The following is a 13,819-nucleotide window of genomic DNA, read 5'->3' on the forward strand; positions in this document are numbered from 1 at the left end:
GCAAAGGAAGTGGACTAGGTGATGGAGGAGCTTGAACATGGTAGAGCATGCCACCCTGCCAGGCACCCTGAAGCCTGCCACCTCTCCCACCAGAGGAACCTGGCATGCCAACCGGAGGCTGGGGACGGTGTTTGCTTTCACTCTAAAGTCAGGCCTCCCACCCCCGGCAGCAGGCCTGGACTGGCCCAGAGGCCATGCCTGGTCTGGAGGGGCCTGTGTATGAGTCTCATTTCCTTGGCAACAAAAAGCTACCTCTTGTGGCCAAAGCACTAGTACTATTTTCCTTTCAATCATGCAAGTTGGCACGAGGTAAGTGAGGAAAGGGGTATGAGTAGTGTAAAGGGTCTGCCACTTTGGGAAAAACTTAGTTTTCCAAGTAAATTCTTCAAAAAAAATCAGAGATAATCATAAACTATCTTTTCTGTCCCAAACATATATTGCTGATGCTGGCTTATACTCCACTCTAGACTGCAAGTCCTCTGAAGGTTTTTAGACAGAGATTCTATCTGATGCTTCTGTATTTCACCCCCCCCATCCCCCACTTACAGTATCCAATGGATTTATAAAAAGTCTTTAAAGTAACCGTAGATTCCTGTGTGGGACTGACCTGTGAGGCCTCGGGGTCCTTTCTCACCCTGGTCACCTGAAATAAACATGGGGAGGGGGGCAGGGGTAGAGGAAGCAAGCATCAGTCAGGAGTAAGGAAAAGAATCTCACTCAGCAAGAGGGACCCTGGCTGCAGAACAGGTCCCATAGTATCTGGAAGCTGCTGTCAGCTGAAAGTTGGTGAGAACTCAGCATTAACAAAGACCCAGAAAGCAAGCTAGATAGATTTCTTCTGGGTCAGGGCCCAGCTGCAAACTGACCCAGGCCTTTCTGTCTCACCAACGGGTGCTGGGGATAACAGGGAGTCCAGTCTAGTGGGGAGAGGCCTCAAGGCCGTGTCCTCGCCCCTCCGGGGGCCACCCGACTGCAGCACTGTGACGCTGGTGCTGCCTCCCCTCTCTGAGCCTCAGCAACACTATCTGAGAGGCTGGACTGGAGTCTTGGGTCCCTCCCAGCCTAGGGTCTGGCCGTCAAGGCCCGGGGGCAGGGTTCACATCTGGGTCCCCAGGCTGTGGTGGTGTCCGAGCAGCAGCAGGAGCAGCCCACCTTTGGGTCCCGGTGGTCCCATGGGTCCTTTGTCACCTGAAAAGGAAACGGTCACCTCAGCGTGAAGAGCCTTCGTGGGACGAACAAGAAGGGGCAGAATCTGTGTCTGAAGTCAGGCTCCCCCACCGTCCTGACTGCCCCTTCCCCTCACACACCTGTCGGCCTGCGCAGGCGGTTGGTGTGTCCACCAGACCCTCCCTGTGCCCCAGACCTCCTTCTTGAGTGAGCTGCATCTCTAAGGTACTGTCCCCTCCCTCCAGTCCCTGCCCCCAGCTCACCTTTGATACCAGGGAGTCCCACTTCACCTCGGAGTCCTTGGGGACCTATAGAGCCTGCACACAGAGGAAACCACATGGGTGGATGAGTGTCCCCAGCTTTGGAAGGGATGGATGTGCACACGCGTACATGCCTACATCCACACACACATACCTGCTGGGCACACACATGCACAGACAAACACACTCCCTGGCGTAACAGTCAAGCGCTGCTGTTCACGGTCTCCTCCCATGGCCCCGCTCCTTCATCCTGGACTAGGTTCCTGGCCCCTGCGATTCCCAGGCGCAGGCATGAGAACCTGTGGGGACCCTGGCAGGGACGCTGGACCGCAGGACAGTGTGGGCTGCAGCTCAAGACACCGGGCACGAGCTCTGCCCCACAGGGATGAGGGGAGGCAGGTGCTTTGCTCAGAGCAAGGCAGGATGGGAGCCACCTGCTGGAAGTGCTGGAGGGTCTGGTCCCCCAAGTCGGGTAAGAACAGAGTCTCATGGGACCCAATGTACCTGACCTTAGCCACAGGGGACACACAGGCAGAAGTGAGCTTTGTGTCTCCAGGAGGCTCTCTTTAGAATTGCTTCTTTGGCTTTAAAAATGTTTGTTTCTCCATTTTAACCTCCCTCTCTTTGCCTCAGAAATAGCATTTATTTTTGAGAAGAAGGCCACTGACCTGGGGGACCCTGTGGGCCAGGAGAACCACTGGAACCTGAGGAAGACAACACAACAGTAATGATCAGATGGGTTGGGTACAGGCCGGGACACTGACCCCATGCAGAGTGGCATGTGGAGAGGGTGGGGCGTACACCCCAGGTGAGTGCTGCGTGTGTGCACCAGGACCCCAGAGTCGGCGGGTCCAGGAGTGACCCCAGTGTGAAGTCCTCCTTAGGGAGGAAGCTGCAGCTACCAGGATCAAGAGACCCTTTGCTCCTTTCCAGTCGAACACTTGGACTGAGGCAGGGGTAGAGAGGAGAGGGGACCAGTTGGACATCGCACTGTGAGAAGGCCCTATCCCTTGGTGTGTCCAGACAGATAGCTCTCGCATGTTTGCCTCTGGGCCCTGTCTGGCAAGGAAATTGTCTGACTTCTGATTTCCAGATCCATCTGCCCACTTAGGGGCCACATAACAGGGTCATTTATCAGAGATGGAGGCATAACCCCCAAATTCACCACAGAGCCAAAAATACAGCTCCAATCCTGACACCCAGGGACTCATTTTTGGGGAGGGGGACCCTCTCTGGGCCTGTCAACCCTGGAGCTGTGGATAAGGGCTGTCTGGGATCCCAGGGTCTGGACCTCTGAGATGCCTCCTGGACAGGGCAGACCTGGGCACTGTGTGGGCACTTGACTTACCTTTGGGACCGACAGAGCCTGGGACACCAGGTGGGCCCGGAATACCTGGTTTACCAGCATCCCCTGGGGAGAAATAAGCACTCTGAGAGAGTACCCCCACTTCGGTTGCCCACTCAGCCCATGTGGTATCATTTGCAGGGTGGAAAACACTTCCCACCCTGCTGGTGGTCTCGGATCCATTGGGCCTGAACCCACATCCCAGCCCATGCCCCATTCTTAGACCACAGGATCCAGCATAGACCCTGGCTCAAAGCAGGTGCTCAGCTAATGCAAATGAAAGAGAGGGGGAGGGAGAACTGCGTGAGGAGGAAGTGTGGATGCAGCCAGTCCTCCCAGTGAAGGAACCGCCTCTTACCTCGGTCTCCTTTCTCTCCGAACCCAGGGGGCCCTGGTTCACCACGAGGTCCCATGGGGCCTTCTCGCCCTCTCTGGCCCATGGGTCCCTCCATGCCAGGCTCACCTAAAGACAGAAATGCCAACCTCAGCTAGTCACCAGCTAGGCAGCAGCTTGCTGGCAGGACACCTGCCTGGAGTCTCCACACCCACCTCCCTACTTTTCTCCCTCTGCAGCCCAGACTCAGTGCAGAAGCCAGAGAATTTGAAAATGCAAGTGGATCATGTCCCATTTCTGCCCCAACCTGCAAACAGCTTCTCAGCTCACTGAGAATAAAAGCCATATCCTTGCAAGGTCTCCGAGGCCCCTCCCTCTTGACTCTTGGCCTCCTTTGAGGGCTCTAGACGCCCTCCTCCTCCTCCCCAAGCTCCTAGACCCTTGCCCCAGGCCTGTAGCTGCTCCCTCTGCCTGGAAGGTCCCGCTGGATCATCTTAGGCCTGGCTCCCTCTCCCACTTCACATCTCTGCTCAAATGGCACCTTCTCAGCAAGGCCTTCCCTGCCAGCTTTATTTTCAGTTACCCCTCAGCCTTTCCAGGCACCCTGGGCTCTATGTTCCTATTTTACCAGTCACTTCCTCCCTCTTATACTTTGCTTATCTATTATGTCTATTGTTTATCTGCACCCAAAAGTAGGCAGGGGTTCTCTGTTTTGTTCACCACTCTCTCCCCAGCACCTAAAAGAGGGCCTGGCACATAGCAGGTATCTAACAAAAACATTTACTGAATGAATGAATGAGGGAATAAGTGAACAGAGGAGTGATTCTTACCCATGTTGCCTTTCTGTCCCTTTGGTCCCTCTGGACCTTGGTGGCCCAAGGGCCCAGGGATACCTGCGGACATACAAGAATAGCTCAGCCTTGCTTTCCTCCCAGACCCCAGGAGCCAGGACCCACCGGTCCACAACACTAGCAGCACCCTCAGAGGCTACACACCTGGAGTTCCAGGGAACCCGCGGTCTCCTGTGGGAACGGAGAAAGAAAAGTCAAGCAGAGGACCCAGGCTGATCACCTGAGGGAGTCTCCAGTGGAATTTAGGTAGGATGGCCAAACTACAATAAGGGACGCTCAGTTAAGTCTGAATTGCAGATAAACACGGAATGAATTTGTAGTGTTTGGAACATACTTATAGTGAAGAATGAGTTATTGTTTATCTGTGATTCAGATTTGACTGCATGATGGTGTGAAATGAAAATATCTCCTGTATTAATGAACAAGAAATTTCACAGCCATCAGCGATTTCTGGCCTCCAAATGTGAATGAGGACTCCCCAAACTGCGATCCAGCAGATGCTGCTGCCCCCACAGTGATTGCTGGGGAGCTGGGGGAATGCGAGAGGCAAGGTGAACAAGGAAACAGTATTGAGGCCAGACAGCTGGGTGCACATGAAAGAAATGAATTAAGCGACCCCAGAGGCTTGCCTCCTTTCATACATAGAGTGCTCACTTCCTTACCTGGATACCTGATCTTTGATCATGTTCAGACTGCCTGCTCCCTCTGTTGCAAACTTCTATATAGCCTGACCCCCGCTACCCCCTCACAGCAGTTCTCTCAGAGATCCTGACATGCTGTTTTCCAGGCTCAGAGTCCTAAACATTCCCACCAAACAAAATAACTCTCTACTTTCAAGCTGTGACTGTATTTTTTAGTCCACAATCGTCAGGATGGGTTCACAGCCTGCAAGCTGGAGCCTTGGGGAATGGAATACAGAGGTGATGACCCAGAGTGTGCGTGTGGGGGGCAGAGAATCCTGAAGTTGGGAGGCCACCAAGTAGAGGAACCCCAATTCCTGCACTGGGATCTCTTGAGAAGGGCGGTGAAGCTGAGAAGAGAGGGGGTGACCCTGCCATCTCCAATAGTGATTCTCAGAATGGTCTGTGTACCCCTGGCCTTGGAACCACCTGGGCTGATCCAGACCACAGGCCTCCTCAGGGTCCTTGCTGTGGGAACCCCTGAGATCGGGCCAGCAACAGTACTGCCCCAGAGGTGCCGCTCTGTTCTGCTGGGAAGGCCCCCGCCCCTTCCCAAAAGCCTGAGGGTCTGCGTGCTGCTCTGCAATTCACGGTCCTATCACAAGTGGGGGATGGCCAGGGAGGGTGGGAAGTGTCTTTTCTGGCACTTGCTGATTGCTTTAAACTGTCAACCCTCACTAATATTTAAGGTAAAAATGTACGTGTTCTATTTACCTTTAGGGCCTTGAACTCCCATGTCACCTAAAATAAGAGAGACATGAAAACTGTGAGATGTGGTGAGAAGCCAAGGGCCATCCCCTCCTGAAGGTCAGTGGACAGCATGTAAATGACATGTCATAGTGAGCTGGCGTGTGGTGTGGCTTCCTCTCCATTGCCATCAGTGTCTCTTGGGCTCGTCACTCGCCTCTCTTAGACGACACTTTAGCTCCCTTCCCATTCTAAGATATTCTGACGGTAGAGCCAGTTCTCAGCCCTCCCAACAGATTCTGTAGGATCTTTCCACTGCTCATCCTTCAATTTGAAAAAAACAAAAAAGGTTCCCACCCCCGCCCCCACTCTCCACCCCCAGAAAACTTGGCTCCAAGTACAGGAAAAGGGCTCTATCCACTGCGATACCTTTAGGCCCAGGGCTTCCTCGGAGATTTCCTACAAGAGACAGCAAAGCTGGAGTTAGCTGCACATCTTCTGCATCACACACACACAAGCACAACACACACATACCTGAAGGGGATCAGTGGTATGGTGGGACGAAACAGGCTAGGGCTAGCTACCTGATTCTAAAGTATGCAGGTTGGACAATGTTCCTTAGCTCTCAGTTTTTCTAACCATAAAATGGGATACCAATATGGGTCCTCCCTCCTTCCCAGAGCTGTCAAGAGACCTGAGTGAGGGGCGCTGGGGATTGCCCTAAACAGACACCACTCCACATACAGGAGCCAGGACTGGGAGCTGCTGGCCTTTTCCCCTGTGATGTACTCACCGTTTTCCTGTTCTGTCTTCAGCCTGACACTCACGAATTGCCAGATGTCCTCCAGATTGTAGCCATCAAGCCCAGATTTTCCTAGACCTTCCCCCAGCCTGGGCGCAACCCCCTGCACAGAGTCCTGGCTGCTCCTCTCCATCTTCTCGTTGTAAGACAAGCGGCCCCTCATTTTCTCCAGCTCCTCCACACGTGCCTTCAGTTTCCTCACCTCCTCGGCTGGAACAGACACACAGAGACAGCATCAGCACAGGAGCCTGCCAGCCAGTGCCTTCCTAGTGCTCCAGGGGAGGCTGAAATTGGGGCTCTGGAGTCTGTGGTGGCTTCCTCACACTGCGGGGACATTTTACTGGAATATTTTGCGGGAGATAGTCTGCCGTGGCTACCAGCAGGTTGAGCTACTCAAAAGTGGAACTGAGCCTTGAAGAAGCCTGGCCATGGTGACAGAGCTGGCCCTCAAGTCTCCCAAGGGAGCTTGTGTGAGAGTCAACGGAACGTGGAAAGTAGAAAGGCTATGAAAGGTCTGGCCTGATTATTAAGGGCAGCCAGGTGCTTCGAGCAAGGAAATGGCAACCCACTCCAGTGTTCTTGCCTGGAGAATCCTAGGGACGGGGGAGCCTGGTGGGCTGCCATCTATGGAGTCGCATAGAGTTGGACACGACTGAAGCGACTTAGCAGCAGCAGCAGCAGCAGCAGCAGCAGCAGCAGGTGCTTGGAGCAGGATGCCAATGGCATGGGGCCCTGGGCCCCTGGGCCCCTGAGAACCAGGAGCTACCTTAGAGACCCAGCTCCACCACGGAGCAGCCACAGGACCTCGACCAGGGGCCCCCTGGAGCCCCAGCCTCCTCATCTGCAGGAACAAGGGGTCTGCACCCATGATCTCGGGCTCCTTGGCACCTGACACTTGGGATACTTGCTGGTTCCTGCCCTTCTGAACAGGCAGTGGGGAGCTGCCACACGTACCCAGAGCGATGAGGCCGAACAGCAGCCCCAGGAGCAGTAGCCAGGTGAGCAGCAGGCCCAGCAGCCACTTCCACCAGCTGCACCAGGAGCCACAGGGGCACCAGGCAGGCGCCGCCCCCCACGAGCCCTTGCCCCCTCCACCAGCGGCCCCACTGCCAAGGGCACCACCGCTGCCGCCGCTGCCCCCACCACCATGGCGGTGGTCGTAGCCGTGGATGTCTGTGGAAGAGAGGGCAAGAGTAAGGTGAATGTCGGCAGCTCATGCGCCCTTCCCTCCAAATTCTCTAACTTGTGATGATTTCCTGCAGGCCTGAGTGAATATGAGTGGGCTTGCGTGTAGGGCCCTGTGGCTCCTGGAATAAACATGGAGCTGTGGTGGCTGGTGATGAGCAGAGGTCTGACAATCCTGGGCTTGAGCTGTGTGAGCCTGAGAAGGTCCCTTAACCTCTCTGATTACTCTTTTTATAAAATGGAGTTCAAAGTTGACCTTTCTTCATTAAATGGATGTTAAATGAGATAAGGCATGCAGCGTAATTAGCAGAGGATGTAGCAGAGAGCATCAGGGTTAAAATTCTTGATTATGAACATGGATCTGCCACAAGCTCCTGCATTTTATGAAGCCCAAATCTGAATAATCGCCATCTCCACATCTTGGCTCACAAGGCTCTTTATTTGTAATCCCTACAGTGCCTAGAACTATACTCAGCACTTCAAGGGTGGCCAGGAGGCTTTTTATTTCTTTTTAGTGAAAGTGTATTCTGTTTTTAATATCTAAAGTGGGCCGATACTCCTTGATTTCCTTCTCTCATAAGATTATGGGAGCAGGTGAGGAAGGTGTAAGGGCCTGGAGATGTGTGTGATCTTAGGGTCACCTTGAAGGCGTGCGGGCAGGGAGAGGAGAGTGGTTTGTAAGGCCCACCAGTAGCCCTGCTGTATTGCTCCTGCCATGTTGACAGATCCTGGACAGATAGCTGGCACCCAGGCAGTAGGCACCCAGACAGTAGGCGTCCCACAGGTACACTGTGACTGTGAGCATGTCTCCTGAGCTGAGCTCCTTCTGCAGCCCTGCTTTGGCCCCCAGCCAACCCCTCTACCGCCCTCCACCCCACTCCCTTTGAAGGCTTCTGGGGACACTCTGGAGCTGGGTTGCTCATGTGTGCACAGGCTCCATGCTAGGGGGCTGCTATCTGGTCCATTCACCATCAACAGCTCCTCCACTCCTGTCGCTGTGGGACCCGCCGCTCTTACTCACCTGCAGAGGAGCCCTTGCCCTTTGCAGACACAGTCTTCACATCTCCTGAAAGAAACACCGAGATCACTGTTTTGGCTGTGCCCTTAAACTGCAGGAGCCCACAGGATGGTCCAGCCTGTGCGTGGACCTGCTGTGGGGCTTGAAGTAGGTGTGCCCCAGGGACCTTGTGGAATAGCCATGTGCAGGAACACCATCAACTCAGTCCTCACGGATCTCATACTGCAATAATTATGTTGATGAAGACTTGGCTTGGCAAAGAATTCACAGTGGGCAAAAATACACTGTAATAAACTTTTGTGACCTTAAAGCCCAAGACATTTTTTGGAGGACATACTAGGGGTGACCATGGCGTTCACACAATAAATGTGCTTGTGAGAAATGACTCTTGATTTCTTGGTTAAAAGGCTTTGCACACAGGCTCCTAACCTGAACTGGAAGGAAAAGAAAGGCAAAGATGGGCCGGCAGGAGGGCTGAGAGTGAGTCCCAGATGCTATACGATCACTGAATTTGTGGGCATGCATGAGATTTTCTGGAAAAATTGTTTACAGCTTTCACCACGTTCTGAAAAGGGTCCTTTGGCTCCACAACCCCACCTCCACCCCTAAAATGTAAGGAACTGCTAATTTAGAAGACCTAGCTTCAGATAATCAAAGAAGAAACACTTAAGTATCTAGGAAAAAAAAAAAGTAGAAGACTTAGTGTTAGACCTTGAGAGGATTGTAACTGATTTCATTTGCATTAAAAAAAAAATGTTCCGTGGCTTAACTTTTCTCTTCCTTTATTGAGCTCCCTGAAATCCATGATTTGGAGAGATTCACAGGAACCACCATGTGAAGAAATTTGGTAATCCAGGACAGAATCCAGGTATTTGGGAAGAAAAAAAAAGCTAGCAAGTGGTTTGCAAAGCTTTTTTTCTATGAGTTCTGAAAATCATGGGATGACTAATAAGGAGAAAAAAAATGCCACTGTGGACTTTAGATGTGCCACAGAAAGTCTTTGCTTCCATGATAAACACACACGAATCAATAGGGGAGTTTGGGAAAATGCAGTCTCTGACACAGCAGGTCTGGGTTAGGGCCCAGGACTCTGCATTTCTAACATGCTCCTGGGTCTTATGATGCTACTGGTCAGGACCACACGCTGAGGTCTGAGGTCTTGGAAGACAGATCAATGACAGACGGAATGGCCAAGTGGACAGCAATCAGATTTGCTCTTACCGTTAGCTTCTGACACTAGGTAGGTGTCGGTGTATGCAGCTTGTTTTTCCTTTTTTAGGGTGTCCTCTGAAAAAGAAGCTGTGCACACAACCCATGATGATCCCAGATCTTATTTCCCCGCTCCCCCACCCACATCCTTTCCCGCTTGCAGAGGTGGAGGTTGGCCTGGTAGGAAGAGGGCCCTGCTTTCCTGGGGTTAACCCCCTGCCTCAGTCTGGGCCTGTAACTTAGGTAACTTATTATTGGCCAAAGACCCTGTTAGGAGCTCTTTGGTGGAATTTTCCTAGCCTGTCTGCATTCAAGGCAGACCCTGGGACATTACTCAACAGACAGTTTTCATTTGAATGGAATGACTATGGTTTCATCATTCAAACATCTCATACCACCTTGGTAGGACATTTGCCTACACTGTCTTTCATCCAAAACCTGAGTCTCATGGGCTCCCACGTACTTGCAGTGACGCTGGCTGGGGAGGCTGTAAAGACCTTCCCGCTGTCCTTGGTCATGATCAGCAGCTCCATCTCCTTCTTGGCGGGCGTGTTGTCCTTCTCCAGGATCAGGAATTTACAGTCCTTGTGCAAGAGGTCATCATTCTGGACATTTGTGGTGCTGGCTGGAGAGGAAAGAAGTGGGTGATGAGGATGGAAAAGGTGGAGGGCAAGGAAAAAGGAAGGAGTAACCAGGAGAAGAAGAAAAGGAGGGTGGAGGAAAAGAAAGGGATAAGTGGGTGTGTCTAAGGGGCTCCTGCTCTCGCTGATACTGACAGCCATTACTAAGAAGCATCTTGGGGACCAGAGACATCTTCCCCCGAGTGGCATCTTCCCCCGAGTGGCTGGGCCTGGCCATCAGGAGCTTGGGTCAACATCAGAAGCACTGGGGGCTGGCCTGAGGGGCTGCCTCCCACCTAGACTCTATAGGATCTTCAGTGAATGGGCCAAAGTTGCTATGCCAGGCAGGCCCTTCTTTAATTAAGTGGGTAGGTTCATTTCTAATGGAAAGTCTCAAGTGTTTGCATGCTGGGGGAGCTTTTCTGGACCACCGCATCCAGCATGCACACATCCCTGTCTCTACCACCTCACTATGTCTGTCCTTCCACTACGTGTCATTTTCTGCTATTATATTGTATACTTTGTCCAGTTGTCTGTTATCTGCTTCCTCCACTGGAACTGTCAGCCTGGTGAGAATGGGAATCTAGCCTCTTCATCTGTGTCTGCATACTGCGTGCCTGTTCAGTCACTAAGGTGTATCAGACTCTTTGCAACCACATTGACTGTAGCCCACCAGGCTCCTCTGTCCATGAAATTTTCCAGGCAAGAATACTGGAGTGGGTTGCCATTTCCTCCTTCAGGGTATCTTCTCAACTCAGGGATAGAACGCTCATCCCCTGCGTTGGCAGGTGGATTCTTTACCACTGAATCACCTGGCAAGCCCCTGTGTCTATGCCGGGCACTCAGAACACTGTCTCACACAAAGCAGGTGCTTGGTAAACAGGATTTGGATGGATAACTTGTTGAATGGAGGGAAACACACCAGGATCAGAGCAGGGGAGAAAACAGGCTACTGTGTGTCATGTGTCCGAGTTGATAAAGATGCCACAGAAAGTAGAGAGGGTGTGGCAGTTTCCAGGGGGCACCCTGGCTCTTGTGATGGGGCTTCCAACAGGGGTGGGGGCTGGGCTGTGTGGGCCTGACCTTGGGCAGGTGTGGAGGGTGGAGCTTCATGGCCCCCTTGGACAGGAAGGCCAAGGTAAGGTGAGAGGCACACCCAGCTCCTCACTCCTGGAAACAACCAAGAGGCCCTCGGGGTGAGTCCCATTTGTAGACCTCAGACCACCCATGGGTTATGTCCCCTCCTGCCACATGTGACTATGGAACAGACCTTCCGGTGTGCTGGCCTGCCTGCGGGAGCTGGCGGCGGCACTTACCTGCAGAAGTGGACACCCCAGTGCTCACAGCAGTGGGGCTCTGGGGCATGTTTTTCTTCACACCGTATGCTGCAAGGCAAGAACCACTAGATGAGTGGTGCACAGGAGGCAGCTCCACACTGTGCAGAAGCAGCTGACCTGCCCTGGCAGACAGGCGGCCTCCCCAGGGGAGAGGAAGATAATACTGAACAACAGTAATGAACAGAATAATAATGAATCATGAAATCAACTCTCTCCAGCCATGGGGACAACAACAACTTAGATGAAACTTTGTATGATATAATCCTCATCCTTGGAGGATTGTTCCAAAGGCCACCTCCTCCGTGAAGTCCTCCTAGACTCCCCCGTCCCCCCACATCTACTTCCCTTCTGAACTCCTACAGTACCAACACCTGCTGTGCACAGCTTAATTCATGCTCTCTTACAGGATCCCCCAGATATTTCATATGCATGAGATGTTCACTCTTTGCGACCCCCTGGACTGTAACCTGCCAGGCTCCTCTGCCCGTGAGACTTTCCAGGCAAGAATACTGGAGTGGATAGCCATTCCCTTTTCCAGGGGATCTTCCTGACCCAGGGATTGAACCCGGGTCTTCCACACTGCAGGCAAATTCTTTACCATCTGAGCCACCAGAGAAGCCCTCCAACTGAACAGTAAGCAGGTTGAGGGCAAAGGCTGAGGCTCGCGCCTCTTCTGTCCTGCCTCCCCCAGGTTTGCACAGAGGGGTGCACTATAAAGTCAGCCAAATGATTGATATGCAGTGACAGTGGGCAGTTAAGGACAGTGATGAGACATGGGGACACAGAGGACACACCCCCAGCAAGGCTCTCACTCATGTCTGAGCCAGCACTTGACTGAGATTGGCATCTCTGGTCAGTGTACGGAGGATTTTTCTTTGGTGGGAAAGGTCAGTTGACTTTTAGGGACATTTTGGTCCCTCTAATTCCATTGCTGAAAAGGGCTATTGTGAGCTATAGCTGCAAAGAGGCGTTGCTCCCCAGCTCCTAGGCTCCAAACCCCAGTTACAGACCTGTGGAGGTGGCAGCCATGCCGTGGGACAGGGTGGATGAGCTGGGGGCCAGATTGTTCTGCATGCCGAACACTGAGAGGAATTGAGGACAGGTGAGAGCAGGTACATAGATGAGGCCCTCTAAGTAAGGTAGCCAGCCCCAGGAGCCCCCTAAACCACTTTCACGATGAATGCCCTTGCATATGACAGAGACTCTGAACCTTCTCAGTTCCCACACTCTTACTGACATGGTAAGTTTTTAAACACTGCTCTTCCCCCCACCGCCCCACCCAGAAAATTCCTAAGCTCCATTTATTGAGTAACTTAGGTCCACACAACTTAATAGTAGTAGTTTGCATAGGGTCTGACAGATGTTACTATATGCCTCAAAAATTTCAAATATCCCAGGGGTTCCCTTCTCTGCAGGACCCTAGGGTGCCTCGGTACACAGCATGGGAACTGCAGATCCAGACACATGGCTGAGGCACTAACAGCACAGGACCTTATTTTTCCTTCTGACTCAAGCACCTAGAAGTCCCCTCACCCCCAGTAGTATTTCAAAGGCTGGTTGGTTGTCTGTTTTTAACAGTGTAGAAGCTCATTCCTCCCTAGCTAACAGCTTCTTGTATTCCATCCTATCTGGAGTTTGGGGCACAAAATCCAACATCAGCCCATCCTCCTCAGTCAGGATTTTGCAGAGTAAACTAGCAAAGGCAAGAGGAAAAAAAAACCTTGAATCTGGTATCTGCTGGGTTTGTGGGACACTAGTTAATTGGCAGTGTTGAAATCGGAAGTTAAGAAGGCCAAGGAAAATAAAAATGGCCTACATCACTATGTGATATTAGTCATGATAACACAGAAAGAAGACAAATTCCTTTAACAAAAGGAATGGGCTGATAACTTATTTACATATAGGCTATGATGATGTATGTGGAAATAGAGTGAATAAATACTTTAAAAGGATTATACATCTGCATTGGAAGCAAAGCAGTAACATTGTTTGAGACTCCCAAGGAACTACAACATTTAAGATGTGGTTAAGTTCTTTGTAAATTAACAACGCTTTCCACCTAAAAATGTCGCGAGCTCTGCCTCACTTAGTCCCTTTACTTCCATCTCCCCCCCTCTCCTGTTAGATAGAGGGACAGGCACAGAATAAGCACGTAAGTGCAGCCTCGGGCCCCCTTTCCCTTGGGGACTGAGCTGCGTCTGTGATGGAGGGCAGGCTCTGAGTCTTCTAACGCAGCTCCTTGGTTACTGCTTCTGTGCTGCCACGTGTATGGAGGAAGTCCTCATGCTCTTGGTCAGGAAGAACATCTTCCCTACAAACCATTC

At 52.0% G+C, this 13,819-nt stretch overlaps 1 protein-coding gene across 1 annotated transcript in view; it reads right to left on the reverse strand.

Moving 5' to 3' along the window:
• Nucleotides 1-13,819, reverse strand: part of COL17A1 (collagen type XVII alpha 1 chain) — a 41,440-nt gene that overhangs the window by 16,290 nt on the left and 11,331 nt on the right. Inside the window, exons 11-27 of the mRNA XM_052660953.1 lie at nucleotides 12,506-12,577; nucleotides 11,475-11,543; nucleotides 10,002-10,163; nucleotides 9,551-9,628; nucleotides 8,333-8,377; nucleotides 7,081-7,299; nucleotides 6,118-6,336; nucleotides 5,754-5,783; nucleotides 5,352-5,378; nucleotides 4,102-4,128; nucleotides 3,937-3,999; nucleotides 3,131-3,235; nucleotides 2,776-2,838; nucleotides 2,096-2,131; nucleotides 1,431-1,484; nucleotides 1,153-1,188; nucleotides 608-643 (exon numbers count right to left, since the gene is read on the reverse strand). Of these exons, the coding sequence (XP_052516913.1) occupies nucleotides 608-643; nucleotides 1,153-1,188; nucleotides 1,431-1,484; nucleotides 2,096-2,131; nucleotides 2,776-2,838; nucleotides 3,131-3,235; nucleotides 3,937-3,999; nucleotides 4,102-4,128; nucleotides 5,352-5,378; nucleotides 5,754-5,783; nucleotides 6,118-6,336; nucleotides 7,081-7,299; nucleotides 8,333-8,377; nucleotides 9,551-9,628; nucleotides 10,002-10,163; nucleotides 11,475-11,543; nucleotides 12,506-12,577 (1,341 nt within the window). The remainder of the gene's footprint in view (nucleotides 1-607; nucleotides 644-1,152; nucleotides 1,189-1,430; nucleotides 1,485-2,095; nucleotides 2,132-2,775; nucleotides 2,839-3,130; nucleotides 3,236-3,936; nucleotides 4,000-4,101; nucleotides 4,129-5,351; nucleotides 5,379-5,753; nucleotides 5,784-6,117; nucleotides 6,337-7,080; nucleotides 7,300-8,332; nucleotides 8,378-9,550; nucleotides 9,629-10,001; nucleotides 10,164-11,474; nucleotides 11,544-12,505; nucleotides 12,578-13,819) is intronic.

This window comes from Budorcas taxicolor, chromosome 23 (assembly GCF_023091745.1).
Source record: "Budorcas taxicolor isolate Tak-1 chromosome 23, Takin1.1, whole genome shotgun sequence".
NCBI lineage: Eukaryota > Metazoa > Chordata > Mammalia > Artiodactyla > Bovidae > Budorcas > Budorcas taxicolor.